The sequence below is a fragment of the Patiria miniata genome, unplaced genomic scaffold (genome assembly GCF_015706575.1).
Source record: "Patiria miniata isolate m_02_andy unplaced genomic scaffold, ASM1570657v1 HiC_scaffold_12, whole genome shotgun sequence".
Lineage (NCBI taxonomy): Eukaryota > Metazoa > Echinodermata > Asteroidea > Valvatida > Asterinidae > Patiria > Patiria miniata.
In genome coordinates, this window is record NW_024037050.1 from 4663151 (window position 1) to 4686846 (window position 23696).

Here is a 23696-nt window from a genome sequence, read left to right on the forward strand (position 1 = left end):
TACATGTATATTCAGAATAAGCTACTCTTGATTTTGAAAAGCCCCCTCAATGGACGTACATATACTTTGTTTACATTCATTTTCCTGACTCCAATGCAAGTGCTAAATGCTTGAATTGACATAAGTCCATATGCAAAGATATAACATACTTTTACTACAAATTTTACCACGTCATGGAAGTACAAGTAGCAGTTACTCGGGCGCTAGAATTCCTTTGGGATATTTTGGTTTGGATCAGTTGTACTAGAACGACCGATCCAAAGCAAAATTTCAAAAAAAAGGAGTTCTAAGTGCCCCAGTTACTGGGTCTAAAATATTCCATGAAAGAAAAAGCATCCATAAAACAAGTCAGTCAGTTTCATGGCCAGTGCCAGTGAAGAACAGAATATTGAAACTCCCAATTTCGCTAGTACCTCCTCCCCTGCAAACAGGATGCTGGGATACGCTGATGAATTCACGCTCTGATTGGATAGATTTTGCACCACCTGTGACCTGTAAGTCATCACGGCCACGACTCGGCAAGGTTTAAAACGGACGTTAAGACCGAGTCATAATACTCTTTTATTCCCATTCATAAATGCTTTATTTCGTTGTTAAACGTAATAATGTAGGAAAATCTGTCAAACATAACGGTACGTATTTGTTTTGTAAATTTTCGATTCTCGTCACTTGCTCAGGCTCCGTTTCGAATTCATGATTGCATATGCGACGCTCAAAATGTGTCCACATGGTCTGCAATGAAACAGAAATCACGTCCGGTATGGAATGTGTGCATTTCTATGGGAAGTTTTCGGATGGCATTTGAGCGCATTGTCTAACTGCGGTCTTAAACAGCTGCAGCCAGATGCTTTATACATAAGTCATAGGCCACTTCCTTCACAAGATTCTGTGAAGCTCATCAGCGTATCCCAGCGCCCTGTTTGCAGGGCGTTGGGGTACGAGCGAAACTCCCAACAAGCTGCTTCTTGTGGTTTAAGCATGTTAAATATCATTTTGGAAAAAAACCCAAATTGCTAATTAATTCATATTAATTTATTTTAATAACTTGTAATCGGTAAATAACACTTATTTTTTTCCTTTCCCTATTCTACATCCTTTCCAAACGCCATTGATTATGTTTACACACATCTGTACAAAATAAACATCACTTCTGTTTTTTTACAAACAAAACTTTAAACATACTGGCTGGGTTTTATGCTTTTCATAAAAAATAGAAAATATATGCACACCGTTTTTTTTAAAAATTAATTCCAAACAAAATAGTTCTTTCCCCAAGATGTGTAGTAAGTTACAAGCACGATGTTCTTGTCTAAAATACGGGGCTATAATATATACATGACCACTGGACAGTTACATGTGCATATGACATTTGCATGACAGATGACTGTTTGTTAGGCGCTGATAGCCTACCAGTCGATCAAAACAGTCTGGGGACTAGACAAGGTTTCCAAATAGTTTTGTGTGCAAAAAAGCAGAAACCCATCCTCTGTTCCAAAACAAGATACTTTTTTTTCATCCCTAATGACCTGATGTTAAATTCCTGAATGAATCAGAGTGACGCACATAGACACACTGCAAAACTACCCCTTCAACATTGATCCAAGTTTAATAGGCGGACTCTTTACATGCTAAGTCTGTGCTCGGTCGGTGAACATTACACAAATATAACATGGTTTGAGGGTGGACAGTCGATATTCGCTCCCCGAGGTATTGAAAGTTGACAAACTAGTTTCCATGGCGAAACCGAGGGAATTAATCTGTCAACTATTTCCAATAGGGCGCTCATATCGACTATCCACCCGAAATGCACCATGTTATATTTGTTTACTATACCTCATACATATTCAGTTGCCAAATTTTCCCGTTGCAGTATGTATCTCACGGGCATAAAATCTTCGGAGAAAATTGTCAAACTCACAGACAAGAATATTATTGCTCAACCGAAGAAAATTTAATCTTGTTTGCAATACAGTAACTCCTAAGAGTTTATACCGCATTGTGGACAACTTTTTTTTTTAAGTACAGGAGGCATCTTGATTGTCCACAATATTCTCTAGTTCATCATCATTGAGCTCGGGAAAATGGTTATCAACAATTACTCATGCAACCATCTCTTCATGTGTAACCAGGGCACGTGCGTACTACACCCGTGCGACAGTTCCACGATTGCTTCGTAAAGCACATGCGTGCGTAGAAGCCTGTCGCACGGGTAACCCGTGTGCGCCCGCTTGGCGAACAACAAAAATAGCATCTGGCAAGTGATGGTGAATGGACCAGTGAGATTGCAGCTATCGATCATGAATATGTATGAGGTATAGTAACGTGAAATACGTTCTGCATACTTTGAGTGATGGTCAGGAATGTTGCAGTTGAATCTGGGTCATTCTATAAATTTGGGGTCCACTTTTTTTCCCGTCCCTGTTACATCTGACATCTATGATTGTATAATTCTGATGCACTCCTTAATGCAGTCATCCTCCAAGAGTGATTATGAATAGCAAACTACCTACCCAACAAATAAACAATTATTTGAAGTCATTCTTAATGATACTTGAATGGCAAATTACAAAGTACCAAGGTAACAGGGACGGGAAAAATGTCACACTTTGGACCCCACATTTATAGAATGACCCATCTGCTACTGTCCTCACAAGTCCATGACAAGTCATCCAGTCCTCGCTTGAGGTCACAAGCTATTCAAGTGATCTGTGACAAAGGCTTGGTCATTCTTCATCCCTTGTTACTTGTGACTAGACTTATGATGGACTTGTGATGGTATACAAATAATGAATGTTTGTGAGTGCAATGGTAAGAATAATTTCATGAGATGACAGATGAAATGTTCCATTCCACGAGGCGAAGCCGAGTGGAATGGAACATTTCATCTGTCACCGAATGAAATTATTATTTCCATTGCACGAACGTGAAACATTCCTTATTTGTTTTATATACATGTAACACCTGAATAAATCCTTGTCATCTGATTGGTTGAGTTTTAATAGCCAATTTATTCAGGTTAAAAACTGTTTAAAAGTTTGACAAGCTCATCATATTTATATTAATGCAAACTGTTCAACAGGTTGAGAACAATCATATTCAATTTATCTCGATTTAAACAGCGCCACCACCAGCAGCAGTGACACAGTGCAATGGAAGTTCTATTCACAGTGCAATAGCACTTCCATTGCACTGCGCGTTGCGCGCCATGAGCGTTGGTACAAATAATTCAATGACATGTGATCAACGATCCACCAATCAGATGACGGGGATTTATTCAGGTGTTGTATAAACTGGACTAAAACACTGGGTCAGGAACTGCTATCTACTCTTCAATGCATAAAGTCTGTTGCAGAAGAAAAATCATCAGATCTATTTTCAGGCAAAGACAGGCATGTATATTGTCGTCAGATACGCAGATGAAGAACTTGTCAAGGTTAGACAGAAGGGTCACAAACAAACCTTAACATAAAATCTTACACAGCACCAACATTTGTTTATTATTTCCAACCACTTCAAATAATTTTCTACATATAGCTTACAGTTTCGGCTAACAAATCTTGCGTTACTGTACATGTACATGTGCAAAAAATTCCAAACAACTTTCTTACATATGTGCAGCCTGACTTTAGTAGAGAAAGATCATGGAAAGCAAATCAACTTGTTTGTATCAATCTACAAGGGGGAGCCTACCGGTAGGTTGGAATGCCACCCATATACAAGTAATGCTGCACAGACTGTGATGGTGTTGCCTGGCATTATACATCTTCAACTTGGGCCAAGTTCGTGCAAGGACTATAGTTCACCAATGGTTAACTAACGTTTGCCCGAACTCTGTCTAGTCGACTATGGTTGACTACGCTAGTCGACTATTTGGAACCAGCCTACTGGGGTTGGTTGCTTCGCTGGTAACCAATAGCCGCGCCCATTCATAACACTAGCAGAGAGCCAGGATCCAGAAGTTTTGCGATGACATTTTGACCAGCGTTTGACTAGAGACGTTCGCACGTTGCTTTCAGTGCGCAGGCGTAAGGCACGTCACAAATCAACCACTAGTAGACTAATGGTCCTTGCCCGAACTTGGCCTTGTTTGTTGGGCACGTTATGCCCGACAAACAAGATGACCCAAAGATTTTGTACCGAGTTCCAGGAGACATTTAGAAATGAGGATTAGTTTCGTTGGATTCTATTCTGTACATTGAAAGAATTTTACATGTAAGTATGCTCTGATAACAAGCTAGTACTTTTCTTTAAAAAAAAAAAAGTATTTACATTAGCATTTATACATCACATGGGAATAAGGCAGCATAGCCTTGTGTTTTAATATTGAAATGTCATTAATCCTTGGAAACTTAATCCAATTGGTATGTACAGGGTTTTTTTGCTCGGATATATTAACAGCCTGAGCTATGTAAGTTAAATATACCATTATAGTGACAAGTGTGTGACACATTTTCCCTGATAATAGCGAAACTCCCTACATGATCTACATGAACCTCTCCGACATGTGATTGGGTCATTACTAAGCTACTTTCTCGACCTTTTTGTAGGCCAGGCCAAATTTGTACTCAAATGTGACATTTCAGTTGGACTCAAATCACGCACAAGTCTTAATACTACTCTAAAGAGGGAAAAATAATTGTTTCCTTTATGGGCCATATTCAGGTCAATTACTTAAATGTACCTGACTTAAGTTACAAGTATAAGAGCAAAAATCTTATCAACATGTTTCCTTTAAAAAAAGGGCAAAAAGTCTAGTGAAGGAACCTCTCCGAGAAAGTCATAATGCTGAAAAAACTAAAACAGATCACTGCCACTTTCTGTGAAGAGGGTGGACAGGCGTTTTTCAAAGTAGCATCTCAAATTTAACGTCAAAAAGAAAAGAAAAAGATCCGAGATATCCAAAGAACGTGTATGACAGTGCTTTTCATTCTAGTCTATTGCAGGGCATAGATACTTGGTAAGAACCGAGGGCACCACCTTCCACTAATCCCCTGGGTACACCGCTGGTGGCTCATCTCCCATGATGGGGGGTAACGGGGGCACCGCCCCACCGTAAAACCAACGGTACAAAAACAGGGCGCAGACCCCGAGCCCCAGCCCCAGCCCCACTCCCAAGTAGCGGAATAACGACCTATGCTTGCGCCACCATTCACTCTTCCTCTGCTTACTTCTTATCTCGCCGAGTTTGTCTTGCATGGCTCGGGTCTTCTCTTCTCTCCGACGTCGCCGGAGTTCCGTCTCGCTGTGAAAATAGCAATTGTAGTAAAAAAAAGAGAGTTGCAAATTGGATGCAACATTCTGGGGCTGGATGTAACTTCATTCATACATGGTTCCTAAGGCATGGTTGCTGGAGGAATGAAATTACAGATAGGCAACCAACATTTTCTGACCGTTAACCAAACCAGGAATTGGAATCTCCGTATACGACAGTAAAAAAGAAATGGTTGTGCTAGTTCACTTTACGCAGGTTTTTAAACATCTAATTTCACCCAGTTTCACTTGTAATGATACCATGATACATGTACACCAGTGTTCTGCTACAACATTGTGGTGTTTAATTCTTGATAAAAAAATTATGTCTGCGCAGGTAAATGTAAAACTGAATTAAAAAAGTTACACCATTCATGCGAAAATGCAAAGAACGTGGAAGCAGTTTGAACATAAGGTGCCATAATATTGCAGCGGAGAGTGCAGGGTCCCATAAAGGCCGGTTCATACTTAGTGCGAAAGCGAACACAAACGCAAATTTGAGACGTCAGGGCAGGTTTCGCGCTGCGAATTCGTAAAAGTTGAATACGTTTGAACTAGAATTTCACAGTGAATGCTTCGTGACGTCAAATTCGCAACGCATTCGCATGAAGTATGAAGCGGCCATAAGCCCGATTCATACTTCACGTGTAAGCAAGTGCGACGCGAAATTCATGTCGTCAACAATGATGGACGCGCTTCGAATGTATTGTTGACGTCACGAATTTTGCTTCGCATTCGCTTTCGCGTGAAGTATGAACCGGGCTTTAAGTGTGCAGTAGTTTAGCTTTTTTGTTGTTGAACAAAAAGAACACATGTATTTATATATTTATGTCAATCTTACTATTTATTTAATGTTAAAAATCCTGACTGCATCGATTCATAGATATCTCAAATAATGACAACACAAGTCAGTGTTACAGATGTATCAAAATGTCTTTAGGTTTCATTAGTTTATTAGGTAAACTCAAAAAATCTGATTTAAGCCAGACGCTGATTAAAAACATAACCATATAAATGAAAAGTAATTACTATTAGTTAGAAGAAATAACAAAAAGGTAACAAAGGTTTAAAACAAATAGCTTAAGACTCTCATGCCCTTGCCTCTTAATCAAAATTTAATTACATTAATAAATAATATAATTAACCAAGGACTTCAATAAAAAACACCCCAAAACACACTTTACATGAATAGTAACTTATGGTTGGGGGTGGAGTTGGGCGTGGGGTTGGGCGTGGGGTTTGGCGTGGGGGTTGGGCGTGGGGGTGGGCGTGGGGGATAGTATTGTAATATTGTGATAACAGATACTGTAATTCTATTGGTTTAGGAAAGTCAAATGTCAAGATACTGTGACAAAACTTTTAAAGCATTTCATGTCTCGCAGGAGAGCTCACATTTAATTAAATGATAGACTGTATCTAGATTAAAATGCTTTCTTGTAGAGCATGACCAACACATTTTTCACTATACCTCATACATATTTAGGATCGAAAGCCGAATTCTCGCTGGTCCATTCACCATCATGTGCCAGATGCTATTTTTGCTGTTTACCAAGCGCGCGCACACGAGTATTCACGCACAGGGTAAATACACATGCGTAGTAGACTATCGCATGGGTTACTCATGCAATAGTCCACTACGCTTGCACTTTACGAAGCAATCGTGGAACTGTCGCACAGGTGTAGTACGCACGCGCGAAAATCACCTTAGCCACACATGAAAAGATGGTTGCACGCATAAATGTTAACTAGCGTTTTCCCAACTCAATGAGGCTGAACTGGAGAATATTGTGGACAATAAAGATGCCTCCTGTACTTAAAAAAAGTTGTCCACAATGTGGTATAAACCCTTAGGAGTTACTGTATTGCAAACGAAATGAACTCTTCTGAGGATGAGCAATAATATTCTTCTAGTGAGCTGGACAAGTTTGTCTGAAGATTTTATTCCCACGAGGTGCATACTGCGGGAAAATTTGGCAACTGAATACGTACTGTATGAGGTATAGTAAAACAAATATAAAATGGTTCATTTTGGGTGGATAGTTGATATTAGCTTTCCTCGGTATTGGAAGTTGACAAACTTGTTCCCTTGGCTTTGCCTCGGGAACTAGTTTGTCAACTTCCAATACCTCGGGGAGCTAATATTGACTGTCACTCTCAAACCATGTTATATTTGTATACTGTTGACTGCTGTGATTTTGAACATGGCAATTTGTACACCCTCAAGGACACATGGCACCACTTAGGGGCCTACTGTACCAGTAGCTCTGTCTTCTGTAACTCTGTGGGCACTATCCATCCCTTTGATGAAAAATCAAAACCCATGAAACACAACACAGCAGTCAACAATAGATAACTATCTAATAGCAAAAAGGTGCAAATAAAAATCTAAACCCTCAAAAGCTAAATCACTCTAAAAGATGTGCGGACATTTCAAACCAGGGTTTTTTTTATTATTGGAGGGAAAAAAAATGCTGACCAACTAACAGAACTAATTATGGATGAAAGCTAGTTCATGACCAAATAACGCTAATTTACTTGTAGTAGCGGGAAATCATTCCGTATAAAAAAAAAACAATTTGGTTTGAATTCCACCATTCCGTTTCGATTCTGGAAAATAAAATTAAGCCTTCCATTTCTGGGGGAACACAGGCTAAAGACAACTGGAACATCCCCCAGTTTGTTCCACAGTCTCTGAGTTTGTTCCACTTGCTAGTGGTGTTCTTGGTATAATATGAATAGTCTGCCACATTCGACTTGTCAGAGAGTTCCCTCTCATATTTTCATCATTACACCTCTGGAGTGTTTTTGTAAAGGCCTAGTGGTCACTGAATCCTGCAAACTATACCCAATCTTTGGGAGGGCATTACATGCCGTACATTACTCATCACTTTTTGTTGGCAGGATTGTGAGCTGAATTGGAAGCTCTGGTGAAATCGGATAACCATCATTCGTTTGAAATGTTTTTAGGATAACCAGGTTTTTAAATCTCCGATTTCTCCCACCACTACTTGCTCGATGCTGTTGATTGAATGTTGTTCCATGTATCATGGGTCTCATGCATCACCAAGACAACGTACAAGGTTTAATCAACAAAATGAAATATTAAACCCCAATTTCCTGTGTATTTTTCCAGACAACAAAACAAAACAAAACAGTGTGTTGCTTTCAAGGGACTTTTAGTCCAAAATAAATGTAAAGCCACTCCCCAATGAAATAATCACTTATTTGTAGTTGAGGACTTGGCACGGCAATGGATCACACACCAGCAAAGATGGCAGGATCTTTGCTAATTTTTTTAAGTTATTATTTTGAAAACTATTGAAACTACAAGGAACACTTCCATTTGTACGATCCAGTCCCACCAATAAAAACGAATTTCAAGAAAACTCTGCGCACTCATTCTGTGTCAATGGTTGGATCACTTGCTATGCCTGCAGTCTGATCCATCATCGGAGATACCTGGTACTATGCAATACTCTGACAATAGTAGCATAGCTCTATCTTCCTGAACATCCACCTGTTAATTTTAAGACGGACCCCATAACGGAACCCCAGGGAAACATGCATCTTTGCTCAATAGAGACAGCTTTTTTCTGGAATCTCCCACCCCTTTTGTCAAAGAAGTGATGCATCAAATGCATGCATTTTACGCACTTGATTTTAGCGACCTTTTTTGACCCACTTTTACAACTGGTGAAGCACATCATAAATACGAACCAAGTGGTTTATGCTCTTGCGATTACCACTATCCCCCCCCCCCCCCCCCCCCCCCCCCGATACCGAGATTGACGAGACCGATCATCAAGTTACAAATCTGTGGAAATGGAGGTGGACGTTTTTGGAGCAGATATGCCAACCCATACCCAAACCTGACCAAACTGGTGTTTGCCTTACTAAGCTGCTTCCATGGCCAAGCTGTTGAGTCATCCTTCAGCATTATGAAAGATGTCTTAACCAAGAAGAAATCTACCTTACAAGTACCTTCTCCACCATCCAGACAGTCAGGTACAAGCAAATAAATGTCAAGCAAAAAAAAACAGCCTTGCAGTATTTGACAGGGCAGACCCATCCTACACTCCTGTAAATACCACCTTGTGCAGAAATGTATATGAGGACTGCATATCGCACATATTCAGACCAAAAAGAAAGTGCAAGGAAGAAAGAAGAAGAACAGAAGAACAAGATGGGCTTTGAGAAACCAGTCAAGTCAGTCACACAGTATCAGTCACAGTATCAACAACAATACCCCTCGAGCCTCTCGGCTGAGGGGTAAAAACCAAGATGAAACTTGCACAATTCAAAAGGGCACAAGAGGATCTTGAAAAACACCGTGTAAAAAATAAAACAGAAAAGAGCCTCATAAGGTAAGGAGAGTACAACGTGAGGTTTGCAACGGAAAGACAACATGAAGTTTAAGTAAAAGCTAGATTTGAAGGAAGTATCTTTTTGGCGGGGCGGGGATTTGGCTGAGTCGCAATACAAACCTCAATGTTAACACAGTTTTCATTCACAAGTTCAAGCCAATATGAAGGGAAAACCTAAAAACATGCATAAATTGCAAAACATTTTCAACCAATAGTTGACCAAGGAGGCTGTAAAATGCACCACAGAGCTTCTACATTTCAAAATTTTCCCAGGGCCCTTGAGCAGGGCTCCAACCCCAGGCCGTATGGACTTCGCAATTCGTGCTCGCAGGTTCAGCTATTTTCAGCTATTTTTTTCTTAGAGCTCCACTCACACCCCTACTCATTTGAAAGAGGAAATAAGAGCTTTATTAGTTGAACAATGTAGTCCTAGAATCAAGAGGAACACTGAGCATTCATTGCAAATTCTGAAAGAATTCTGCAAGGAAACGGATAGAGAGGTCAACTTTGAGTGATTTTCCGAAGATTATGAAAGCCAATGCTACCAAGAAAGTATCAACACCGGCGAGAAAGGAAAGACCAATGGAGAAGCAACTCTTAAAATTAGGAGATGGGGAAGTAGAGAGAATGAAGAAGGATTTCAGGACAGGTTTTTACATAGCTCAAGCTTGGAAACCGTACACAGATTTTAAAGATCTAATGGAACGACAAAGCATGTCATGAATTCATCAAATGTATTGTAGAAGAATTATTGGAGAGAAAGGCATTCCACATCAAGGAAGATTGCTTCATTAGCATTCTAGCCAATGGTAGTACAGAAAAAAAGCAACACCGAGCAAGAGATTATCTACATGCTTCAGGAAAGTCAACCAGTCACACAGTTCATCACACTGAACTCTGTTCCAAATGCTGATGCTGAACATCTCACAGAAGCACCCAGGAAACAATGACTGAGAAACTTAAGCTTAGAGATTGGACACAAAATGTTGTCAGCTGTTGTTTTGATGGCACCTCAGTCAATTTGGGTAAACGGTCTGGTGTAGCTACAAGTTTGGCAAAGGTAGCCCACATATTGTACCTGTGTATTGCTGTGCCCATCGTCTAGAGTTGGCAACAGGCACCGCGTGCTCCAAAACCACACACAGAGAAACCAGACATTACTTTATCCACATTGGAATAAATGGACCCCAATTTACTAAAATGAATAAGGCCCCAACTAAAATGCGTGAGGCCCCAACCAAGGTCAGATTACCCACTTAGAACAGAAGCCCTTTTGATATGCAAAGAACCTTTTATGTACTGGCACACAATAAACCAAGCAAGCATCGAAGCAACAACTATGTCTAAAACTAAAGGCAATGAGAGAAAAGGGCGAAAAAATGTAGTAATACCGGTACGACATAGAAAGGCGGTGACAAGAACATCTCTGGAATTGGAACAGAAGACAAAAGAAACGGAGCAGGAGGAAGCAGAGGACAAAGTGAGTCAGTAAATGAACATATATGTAAGTGCACTTGATCACTCAACACTGCACTGTCTAAATATTAATGCCAGAAGTATTAAGGCCAAGGATAAATTCTTGCAATTTGAATGCACAGTTTTCAATGCACAAGCTGACATTGTTGGAGTCACAGAAAGTTGGACTCAACCAAATTATTGTGATGCTGAACTAAACCTGAATGGTTTTACCATGTTTTGTCAAGATACGGTAGACAAGACAAGAAAAAACTATAGGAGGTGGCATTCTACTGTATAAAAGAGATATCATTAACGCAATGGAAAGAAATGACTTAAATGAGATGCACGATGAAGCACTTTGGGTAGACATTGTTGTCAGTGGCACCAAACTGTTAGTTGGAGTCTGCTCAGACAAAAGCCGCGAAGATGTATGTAAACTTCACGCTACGGCTCTTTACCCCATAGCCAACTTTATACAGGCAGTTGGCCATCTACAGGTGAGATACAGGTGAGAAGGGAAGCTCACAATATTACATTGGCGACAAGGATTCAGGAACAACTTGGGAGGATACATCAACATATCAATACGGCACAATTCACCATACCTGCACCACCACCTCTAGACATGGCAGATCGCAACCTTGCTATGAGTTGGAAAAAAATTCGGGCAAAATTTGAACAATTTTGCCATTGCTACAAGGATCCAAGACAAGGACGACACATTACGTGTTACCACTCTTCTGTCCGTCATAGGCCAAAGCGCAGTTGACACAGGCCTATTACACCTTCACCTGGGATGAGGAAAGCGACAGCCAAAACTTTGACAAAGTCTTTGTCAAGTTTGCTACACTCTGCAAAGGCAAGAAAAACACCACCTATAAACGCTACCTATTCAACAGCCGTAGTCAACAGAATGGTGAAACTTTCGACGTATTCATGACAGCCCTGAAGAGTTTGGCTAAAACATGTTACTTCGGGGAACTGAAGGATTCACTTATTCGCGACCGCATCATTCTTGGCATCGCGGACCACAGCTTCCAAAAACACTTACTGCGAGATCCTGATCTGACCCTAGACAAAGCCATGATGATCATCCAAGTAACAGCAGCAGCTTCAACATAACACAATCACATGGCAGGTAGAGAACAGCCCGTTTACGCTGTCAACCAGTCACAACAATGCTCAAAGCCAACTGCATCAGAAACGGCACCGAAGTCGACTACCTGCTACAACTGTGGGGGGACATAACCCACATATTGGCGAGCGCCCTGCTTATGGTGAGATAAGCTCATTTTGCCATAAACGAAAGCACTTCGCAAAATTCTGCCGGAGTAAGGAGGAACAGCAGACAGGCGCAAAACACGCCCAACAGAAAAATAAAGATTAAAACATTTAATCTGATTCATGAAGAACATGTCGATCTTGCATGCAGTGAATAGGGAGTGGTTTGCAAGGCGTAAGGTCTCAATGTGCAACTTCTGTTGCAGCAAAACTAATTGACGCAGCCACGAAAATGCTTACTATAACTGATGCTAAGCATGCCTTTGTGTACCAGGTGTGCAAGAGGAGACTATGATGATCTACATGTATGTAGAACCCCTCTATTGTAGAACCCCTCCAGAGCGAAGTTTTGTAGAAAGTGACACCCCCATACCAATTGGAATTGGCCAAAGACAACACAGAGTGTGTGTGAGTTTGCCTTGTCACTTTCACAGATTTTGGCAGAGGACGACCGGTTGGCGTCGGGAATGACGTGAGACACCTATGACCTGGTTCAGCGACTCAGAGGACGGAGAAGATGAGAGCATGGAAGATCTGCTGGCATTGAAGCAAAGTGTAGTCAGTCAGATTGGCTGCCTGCAGGAGGAGCAATTAAAGCAGGTGTGCACGAAGCTGGATGTTGATGAACACACTACCAGCAAGGAGAGCGCATGCCTGGTCCTCATCCCGTGGTTGACCCGCAACCTCAACAGTGAGACCATCGAAGACATGGAGGACAAAGGTCAAAAGGTCTTCGAAGACCTTCGTGACTTCCTTAAGATCATCACTCCAGGAACGTCCAGCACCTCCAAAGACCCGCCAGCCACCCTGGAGTCAAGCTCGACATTCACGCCGACATTCACGTCTCCAGCCCATCTGCCCTAGCAGTAAACCAAATGGATGGCCTACTGAAAACAGGAGTTTCGCATCATCGGCCAGGTTGGAGAGCCTGGTCAGTAGGACTGGCTCTCCCACAGTAATCTGATCAGGCAGACTGAAAGCGATTTGTGGAAATCCTACAAAGAGGTCGAGATCGTAGAGGAAGTCATCCAGTTCATCAGCCCAGGCTTACACTTGAGGAGCTACCTCGAGAGCAAAGAGGGGCTAACATTGGCAACCCTTCGGGAAATCCTCGAAGTGCACTGTCAAGAGGGGAATGCCAAGGAGATGTACCAAAAACTCTTGTCGGCCTCGCATGGAAGTAGTCAGTACACGACTTCTTGGTGAGGACCCTCAACCTCCGACAGAAGATCCTGAAGGCATCAAAGATGGAGTCCACCATCAAGTATGACCCTACAGGGCTCCAAAACGACAATATTCTAGCCGAGCTGAAGCCGCTGTTTTTTGATCCCAAAATCTCCAATGAAGCCCTCTTCCGACAACTGAAGATCGCGGAAGGGAGGGAGATCCTGAGACTAGCAAAACAGAAGAAGACCAAGACAGCTGTGAAGGTCCAAGAAGTGAGTGCCGTGGAAACACAACAACGTGACCTGATGAAGCCACTTCAGTAAATTCAGGCAGACTTGGCTGATCTCAAAGTCTCCACCAAGCAAGCAGCTGAGAAGCCCAAGTCAAGTGAAAGTACCAGCAGAAACCCTCCATCCCGCGAATGGGGCTGCAATAGCTGTTGTCAAGCTGGGAAGCGTCCAGAGTGTAAGCATTGCTTCACCTGTGGCAGCTCAGAGCACTTCAGCAGGGGGTGCAAGCATCGGCAACGGACCAAGCAGTTGGGAAACGGCTGCAGGGTGAACAGAGGGGATCCTTGTGGTGGTGGACAATTTCACGAGATTCGCTCAAGCATACCCAACCAGAAACGAAGGGGCAGGAAAACAGCAGCTGACATCATCTTCAATAACTTCATCCTGAAGTTTGGGTTCCCCAAGAGGCTCCACCATGACGAAGGACGTGAGTTCGAAAACCATCTGTTTACCAGACTGCAAGAGTACTCTGGGATCGTATCACAACATCGTATCATCCCCAAGGTACATGTAATGGTCAAGTTGACGTTTCAACAGGACCCTACTTGGGATGTTCAGGACCCTCCCTGAAAACCAGAAGAGCGACTGGAAGTCTGCAGTGAACAAACTGGTACATGCATACAATGATGTTGACCTACATGTATGACAGACTTGGAACACCATCTTGTCAACCAACCATGTTGAATTCATTGCAAGTCCCTAATACAGTACTGATGGCTTATCAGTACCCCCAGCAGCCAGCTGCCGAAGTTCCATTACATCAGCAGTTCCTGCGTTAATTCTATCCTGGGGCCAATTTCATAGAGCTGCTTAAGCATAAAGTTTGCTTAAGCACAAGAAAACTTTGCTTAATATACTCAGGTTACCCACCAAAACTCCAGGCGATTGTTTTGCTAAGTAAACAATAGCTAAATGCCAGTCACAAGCAATGTACATCGCATGAAGTTTTGGCTGCTAACCTGATTACATTAAGCAAGGTTTTTTTGTGCTTAAGCAAATTTTGTACTTAAGCAGCTCTATGAAATTGGCCCTGGACAACCCTTCTGGCAGTATCCAATGCAGGAACCTTACCAGCCATGGACTCCTACACCTTATTTCCTGGAAGACTGTTTGTCCTCAAGAACCAGCTACGTTCTTTGCTTAACAAAAGAGAGTATGTGGCAAACTGGGCCTCATAAAAAAATGATATTATCACAGACATACATGTGTATGCATAATACCTATAGCTGAACAAAGGGGTTGAACGTAAAATACACATCCCTGGTCTTCAGTTGACCAAAGTCTTGCCAAACCGGAATCTGGTAACTTCCACATGACGAAGAGTCAAAGTTGCAGCACTTCTACACGCAGTGCTGGATATTATGTGTACCTCGTTAATACAAACTCGTTCGAACCTAGCCAAATTGTTTGTTATATCAGAATTTTGTATTAAGAGGAACATCAGTCCCATTCATTGTGCACATAAATGCACAGTCGGGACTAAGGCTTTTACCGGTATGTTTGTTATAACCAGAATTTTGTATTAACAGAGTTTGTACTAACGGGATTCGACTGTATACAACCGGCGAGTCTTTTCAGTTCTAATAACAAAGATTTGTACAGCGCTTTTGAGGGGCCTTTCAACTGCTCTTGGTGTGTGAACAGATTTTTCAATGAGTTTATCAAGGGGAGTATTGGCAAGAAGACAATGTTTGAAAAATGGAAAGTGAGCCATCCCTATACACCCTTGAGAACTGTTTGACACAAGAAATCATAACTTGACGCATCCCAAGAGTAACAGTTGTAAAAAGCATGATGCAACCGTGACACACTATCCCTTGGGGTTAATATGGGATCCGTCTTACAATTAACAGGTGTATTAATCATGCAAAAATCCTCTAAAACATAACCCGAAAGCGTGCAACAAAACCACCTCTTACAATTCTGAACGTAACCTTATTAAAGTAACAGTAAACTTGGATAAGAGTACCAAGTGCATCAGAACACTTATTGAAAACTTTAATAATGGCAGTTATTGAAGCTGTTTGGCACACACATGAATGCATTAGTTGCATTCTCTTCACATGGTATGCATGCACGCCTTCTCTTGTTACATCTCTGTCAAACTGCTACAGTTACATGTATGTTGTGTACTTTTATTTTGGTGGGTTTTTTTTATTGGTTATTTCTTTTCTTCAAAATCACAAGATATGTTGTCCACAAATTTGGACTTCTGGTGCCAAAAATAGCCTTGTCTTTCGGAGAAGTTCATTCATAGCCATAGGGCTATATTAAATTACTAGAGCGCCAACTCCTCATTGTTACGCACAGGAGATACTTTGAAGCAATCCTGCCATCCCACAGTTATGATGTGTACTTTTATTTTGTTTTGTTTTTTTCTTTTTTAAATTGGTTGTTTGGTTTTTTTTCTTCGAAATCACAAGATATGTTGTCCACAAATTTTGACTTCTGGTGCCATAAATAGCCTTGTCTTTTGGAGAAGTTCATTCACAGACACGGAGCAATATTGAATTACTAGAGCGCTAACTCCTCATTGTTACGCGCGGAGACGCTTTGAAGCCGTCCTGGACGAAGACATTTTGAATTCATGTGCGTGTTTGTAGAACATAATGAGAATAGATGGAGTGAATTTTGCAATTGTACTCTAAATGCAATGTGCAAGTACAGCATAAACAAACAACTTAAGTGCATCATTACGGTTAAAAAATGTCACAGCAAAAATCATCTGCAGCAGACACGTGCACGTGTTTGCGTTGTTTGCGCACAGCAACGTGAGAGGCTCATTTACTGATTGTGCATTTTGGTTTTGAGCGTATCAACTTCAATAATGCACGTGTATAGAATACGGTACAAACGCAGATATGCAAATAGCTGTACAAAATTTTGAGTTTTCAATAGGTTTGTGCACAAACATGGAGGCGCCCAGTAGGCATCACTTTGTACATCAAGTCAGCGCTCTAGTAATTTTATACAGCTCTACGTTCAGAACCATGTATCGTAATGGAGATGTTTGTATAGCAATGCCATACTGCAGCATTTCTCATATTGCCTTAACTGCCATAAATCCTTCCACCTCAATTTTGAAAGACCCGGCACCTTAAGGAGGTGTTAGGGTTAACAGATCTTGTCCCTGAGGCCTACACGAGACCCTTTCTCTCACCTTGTGCCAGGGTTCCCATCGTGGTCTTGCGACTTGACGTCGTTTGCGTCCTCCTGTCTGGCCGTCTTCGTGTCGTTGCTGTCTTGCTCCCCTGGCGAGTGAGGGCGCTTCAACTTCCTTGGAAGAGGTGGTGGGGCATCTTCCTCTCCATCCTGGTTCAAAAGTTAGTTCAAAAGACCTGTCTAATCAACAATTGTGACGTGTTCTTTCAAACCAGACGCTTTTGGACAGAGCTTAAAATTAAGATATGATAAAAAAGGGGGGCAATTTGTTTGATTTTTCACATTGAAAAGGTGATCCTAAGTATGTCTAAACTATGTTGTAAATTTTTAGACCATAATTTTGTCTTAAAAGGTGATTTTGTTAATGAATTGTAGAGGTGTATTAGTTCAAGAAATGCATAACCAAAAACTTTCACAAGCAAATACTCAGAATGCACAGCAATTTGCTATTGTAACCTAAGGATGGGGGTACGTGGTGTTTTGTATTTAATCTTGGAACAATTTCACCAAAATTATCCCAGGTGTAAAATCCATAGAAGGCCTTAGAAAGCAGTGCTTTGGACACTGTACACAAAATCCCGCTTAACAGTTACAAAAGGTGCATTTGAGTAGCTCACCCGGATCGATTTGGGTAAAGGCAGACAGGTTAGCCACAACAGCTGGGCTAATTGAACGCTCAACCGCGGGCATCAGGATCCTCACGTGACACCCTTAGCCGTGGCCGTAGCTAATGACAAAACGCCCGTTTCAGATTGGGTCTTAGTTTGAGATTAACTGCTTTTTAGTCCATTGCACTCAAAAGAGTTGGGCTGGAATTATAGCCTCAAAAGTCCCAATGAACTCAATAGATGATTACCATTAGCATTGAAAAATAGTTGATTTTTAAGGCCACTTGAGATTTCCGCTGTCCGGCTGCCATACGGCTGCCATATTTGTCCGTTTCTTAGAATGAACAATGCATGCGTGTGACGTATTTCCACTACTGACTCTGCTCCATGAGCAGGGTCTGTGGTGGCTGATCCGGGTGGGCCCCGAGAATGACGTCAGAGCTAATCGAATGGCACGGGGCTGACCCGTGTCGACCCGGTGAGCTAAACGAACGCACTCAAACTGAGTTAAGCAGACTCTTTATATGATGTTGCTACCATACAATAGGTATTCAAGTGAATACACCATGGGTTCACACATGTTGACCACACAAGCGGATTGAAATATCTTTTTCGTTCTTGCAGGAAATGAGTGAAATGCCTTTTACCGTGTGGTCCGAGTGGCTCACCTCGCGAGCTAACGATTCCAGCCCCTTGCCGTCCAGAATTGCCCGGGCCCCGGCTAGGATAGCCAGGTAGCTGAAGCGCAGCTGGTCATGGGTCTGTATCAGTCCCATCCTGCACCGCCGCATCTCCAGCAGGAGCTCCTTCACGCTGACCCCATTCAGGTGGCCTGCTTTCTCTATCTGTGAACAAAAAGGTTACCAGACCATTTTAAAGCCCGAGTCCATCATTTGCAGCTATCCAAAAAAGTAGCCGGCGTAATTATTGTTGAAAAACATACTGGTTGAAAGATAGTAAGGGGACTAAACTCCCTGTGAAATTATCCTTTCTGGCAAGCTCTCATTTTGAAGAAATCAACGAAAGAAGGCATTTCCAAAAGAAGCACCGTAGGAAAATTTAAATTAGTTGTTCGTTTTGTTATTCGGCGCAGCGCGCACAAGCATTGGAACGACGCACAGGCGCGCGCGGTTGCTATAATTCGTTGGATCAGTGCGTAAAATCGCGTAAAGCTGCAATTCAAAACAATTCGAAACATGATTTAGCAACTTTTGATTTTAAATTGAGATCCTAGAATTCTGTTTTTCTCGGAATATCAAGCTGAAGCTGAGCTGAAACTTCATCAAGTAAGTTGTTCAGTATCCTTCATTAGATTTTGAACACTTTTGTGAGCACTTCAAACAAACAAAATGCACTAATTACAAATGATGGACTATAGCTTTAATGAACCCTGTACTTGTTTTCACCAAATGCATTTTAGCTTATGATGCTCTGTCAGGTTCACAGGTAATCATTAGTGCCGGTGGTACTTTTCTCACTTTTCACCTCTGTGTCCTGGGTCTTAGTCAAACCCAGTCACTAAGTTTGCATAAAATGTCGTTCCAGGGTTTCCCCCAACTCTCAAAATTAACCCTAACTCCCTAGTGTTTTTTTACTAAAATCCATCATGACCCTGCTTCACATAATGCTTTTAGACCAAATCCGCTGAACTTATCCACCACAAGACCACCACTACTATAGGTGAATTTTGACGGACTTGGTACTCATGGCTTGCCTATAAAAATCCCCAAAATGGGGGAAGGGATTTTGATGGATTTGGGAAGGTTAGGGCTAAACAGTTCTTCACTATCTGTATCTCAACATCTGCTTGTCTGACTGTTCTTTATCAGAGCTGTGATTGGGGGAAAATGAACAATTCACGAAATAAATAATCCACAGAGGGTCAGGTGGATTCTGAGGGCCCCGGAGCAATGTAGGGTATATAGTATATGTTTGTATTTGACTAAAGGCAACCATTAGAATACCCACTTCTTTTGTTGTACATAGAGGTAACATACCTTTCAGGTAAAACCTCAGGAATTCCATATTTTAAAACGGATTCTTTAACCCTTACCTCACAAAAAGCTACAAAATACTACTAGTAGTAAATTGTAGTATGCAGTACTTCAGCATATAAGTGGGCACAGCACTCCTAGTATTTTTTGGTACATGGTGCCTGCAAACATGGGCATAATTTTTGTAGTATTCTGTAGTACTCGGTTCCTTATCCCAAAGTAATGGCTAGGATGTTAGGGTTAAAAGTCCTGAAATCAGTAAAAAAAAAAATGCTGGCCAACAATCCTAAAATCAAGATAAATCCTGACCAAAAATCCTGACAAAAAAATCCTGAAATCAGGAAAAATCCTGACAAATCTCAAGCCTACTTTATCAAAGCACACTACTCAACAATGGTTGGTGTAATCTAGTAGTTTACTATTCCACTTGACTAATCCATCCTCATACCTGCCAACATTAAAAAGTCAGAAAGAGGAACAGCTAGGGTGCCTACGCATCTCACACGGTGAGCGGCGCAGGCGCGCGCGCGCTAATGGGTTGGGTCCAGGGGCAATCATACAAAGTACATGTACATGTGCCTAAAATGTTATGATATCCAGAAGCAGACCCAACAGACACTAATCTTATTTAGTGGATGATTTTCTGAATTTTTCAGCCGGTTTTTGCTGATCAAAATAAATGACTGCTGACTTACATGCTTCACAGTTAATCACATGTGGATATTCAGTCACAGTTATACATTTTACATGTACACTGTACAAGCAGTGACAAGTACAATTTTATTTGGAAAAGTTCGTACATCATTGTACGGTGAACATAGGCCTGTTACAATACACATTTGCCATTTCTAAATTTTTCACGATATTCCTCTCGAAATTTTTGACTCCATCGCTGCTTTTTCTCCATCCTCCTGGTCCACGTTGCAGTTGAGATGCTCATACAAAAACGTTGACAAAAAAAGTGCGACTCAGCACGTTCAAAATATCAACGAAAAACCACCGAAGACTATGAAGAAACAACGTGTGTGGAAAACAAACATGGCATCAATACGTCAACCACGACGTGCCTGGCCTGCGCTTAATTCAGTAAGCACGCAAGAGAGGCAGTACACCAGACGGATGACGTAGCGGGTCTCAGTATTGGATGCGGCTAGGTTGTAGCTGATCGCACAAGCCTGTGCACACGTACGGCTGCAGCCTCAGCCTATTCGGACATGGCCTGTTCGATGACGTTTGAGTCTGGTTTACGTCCCTTTCGTCGTACATAAGAGCGAGGCGGATTTTATGTTTATGGTAGCGGCAATAGCCCCCTCAATCCCTTAAAACATTTTTCTCGGACAAGTGCGCGATGGGGCCGGGGCATTTTTCAATTTTTTTTATATTTTTTGTATTATTTCTTCTCTCGCAACTCGGAAAATCGGGACGTTCCGATTTTCGGGCACTTTTTATCTCCGAAATCGGAACAGTTCCGCCTAAATCGGAACAGTTGGCAGGTATGCATCCTACTGGGTTTGGTTGTATCGCTGATTATCAACAACAGCCCTCATGCAATGTACAACAGGGAACACTTAAGTTAATAACTGATCACTAACTGGACCACTAACTCACCAGTACTAAACACGTGTCTACCAAGCAGAATGTACCAGACCGTCCAATCCCGGCACTGCAATGAATGACGGGAGGCCCCACGTCTTCAGACAAGGACCCTGTCTGCCGTACGTGGTGGAGAAACTTCAGGAATGCCTCGGGGGATTTGGGGACGCCGAAATCTGGCCATCGGGTGTAGTGAAGATGAAGGACCTCTGTGGACTCGTTTGTCTAGGAGAAGAAAAATCAATACTTGCTCAGTTGGTTTCACTTTCCAATGAGATGAACAGAGCCCAAATTTACGAGGCTGCTAAGCCAGAATAGGACGCTAAGCAAATATTTCCATGGTACCCCACCCCCTCCCCTTCCCCTGAAAAGACCAGTTACAAGTTACATCACTGCTATACTATCAAGTGTAAAAGGTGTATGTGCGTGTGTGTTCGCTAGTTGACTGTTCGCAAGTTGATCACTCGCAAAGCAGGTTATCGCCCGTGCAGCGACTTGCCTACAGAACACGGTGACCCGTCTGCACAGTGGGTGAATAGCCTGCGAAGTGGACGACTCGCCAACGAAGGTGGCAAAGAGGCAAAGCCTTGTGTATCAATCTAAGGTTGAACAAGGAATGGACTAGAATTGAATTTGAACTAGTGACCTGTTGAACAAAGTTCAAGACCTCTACTGACTAAGCTGTCATAGCCCCTTTCTGATGGTCTCCCAATTCATCTACATGTAGGTCTTCCTAAATCACATTAGGTTGTGGTAGGTTACCAAATGTGATGCCATCAAGCTACATGAGTCGTTTGTCGGGAATTTTCATTGCAGATACAGGCCAAAATAGGCCACTTCATCACATCACTTCATCACATCTCTTGGTGTTCCCACTTCCATAATGTTTGAACTAAAGATGGTATCAGCATGCGGTTTTCACAGCAGTAATGCTGAGATTGTGCTCTTTTCAAATCTGTAATAAACAATTTTTTTGACCAGGGTCGACAAACGACTCATTTAGCTTGATCGCATCACAAATGTTCTTGGAGTGTTTTTTTTTTCTCAATGACATTTTCTAAGTTTGGCAGCATAATAAAAAGGCTGATGATGACGTTATGTGAACAAATTGCTTTCTGGGGTGTTTTCTCATGAAATGAAAGTCGTATTTTGCAGTAATGCATTAAAAAAATCAAACATTTTCATGTGCATATCACATTAAGAGTTGGATAAATGCCATGTGGAAAAAAACTCAGTTACAATAACAAATAACAAAACATGATATCTAAAATGTTTTCATACTTTTCTGTTTTTGAGTTCCAAGGTTCGGACGGTGTAAAAGGAATGTTCGTCTTCCCTCAAGATGCTGACTTGCAGGTCTGTTTGCTCGCACTGTATCGTCTGTAAGTTGCTGTGATTGACGGGGTAATACTGCGCACATTTCCTCTGCAAAATACAAAAAAAAATATTGGGACAAAATTAAGATGAATGATGGCTGGGCAGTGACAAAGCATGGGAGATGGCCGACTTGATTGCAGTATAGCGACCCTGCCACTATTCATCACAAAAACAATTTCCAATAAAAAACCAATATTGTGCATATAAAGTGGAGCTGTAGACTCAAAAGGTCCGTGCAATGAATTTTTCTTGGGAAAATATTTTGTGCAACTTTCTACTCGTCTTAAATGTATGAACATTATTTGGCATCCCTTTTTTAGGTTAATGTGATTGAAAATGCACTTCTTTAATTTCCGGACAACTGAGGGCGCTGTTCCTGTGATGTCATTTCCGGAAGACATTGTTCAATTTAGGGGTTTTCTGTTCAAATTGTGAACCCAAAAGTTTGCTCGTTGAAAACATCTGTGAGAAAAGTTTGCTCATTGGCGTACTGCCATGTTCTGAATAACAGCAAAATATCCAAAATTCTGGTAACTTGTGACTGTTAAAATGATATAATCACCAGATGCAAGTTATTTACCAAAAGTACCAGTATAGACATTATTCAGACTTAAGTTAAAACTATGATAACCAGCAACAGAAGTTGTTGACTCACCGTTCCCTTTTCAATGATGTTATTGAGCATAATGACTGCCTTGCTTTTCTGTTCCCATATCATCTGCCAGAAATGTCCAATTGTCGTGGGAAGGGGACCCTGTTATCAAACCAAAAGACAAGGAGACAGAAAATGGAAAAACACTTGTAAAGGAATCACATTACAAGGATTTATCCAGACTTAGCACTTTGAGTACATTGTTGTCATCAACATGAAGACAGAGCAACCCTTACTCCTTACCCATGCTAATTTTTTGGCTACATGTAGGGCCACAAGATTTCAAAATATTTTTTTGATCGATTAATTGTTCCCTTTTCGATTAGGGTTTCGAATTATCGAACGGCCAATTTTTTTTCAGAAAATGCAGGTTTAGAAAAAAGTGACGGTTTAAAAACTATATCACCTATATCTCATTTTTTTTTTACGGAATGTTTAAAGATTTTTGGTTTAAGACATTTTTGGCTGTACTCTTACGCCTTCTGAAAGGAACATATGTT

At 41.5% G+C, this 23696-nt stretch overlaps 1 protein-coding gene across 5 annotated transcripts in view; it reads right to left on the reverse strand.

Moving 5' to 3' along the window:
* The window catches only part of LOC119745990 (tyrosine-protein phosphatase non-receptor type 1-like), a 49285-nt gene that overhangs the window by 4483 nt on the left and 21106 nt on the right, over positions 1-23696 (reverse strand). Inside the window, exons 4-9 of one of the 5 annotated variants that reach the window (XM_038222751.1) lie at positions 23200-23298; positions 22449-22592; positions 21183-21392; positions 18228-18425; positions 16971-17122; positions 5169-5242 (exon numbers count right to left, since the gene is read on the reverse strand). In XM_038222751.1, coding sequence (XP_038078679.1) covers positions 5169-5242; positions 16971-17122; positions 18228-18425; positions 21183-21392; positions 22449-22592; positions 23200-23298 — 877 coding nt within the window. Of the gene's footprint in view, positions 1-4141; positions 5243-7504; positions 7549-16970; positions 17123-18227; positions 18426-21182; positions 21393-22448; positions 22593-23199; positions 23299-23696 lie in introns of those variants that run through there. The other 4 variants (XM_038222742.1, XM_038222735.1, XM_038222766.1 and 1 more) reach the window with 4 other exon arrangements.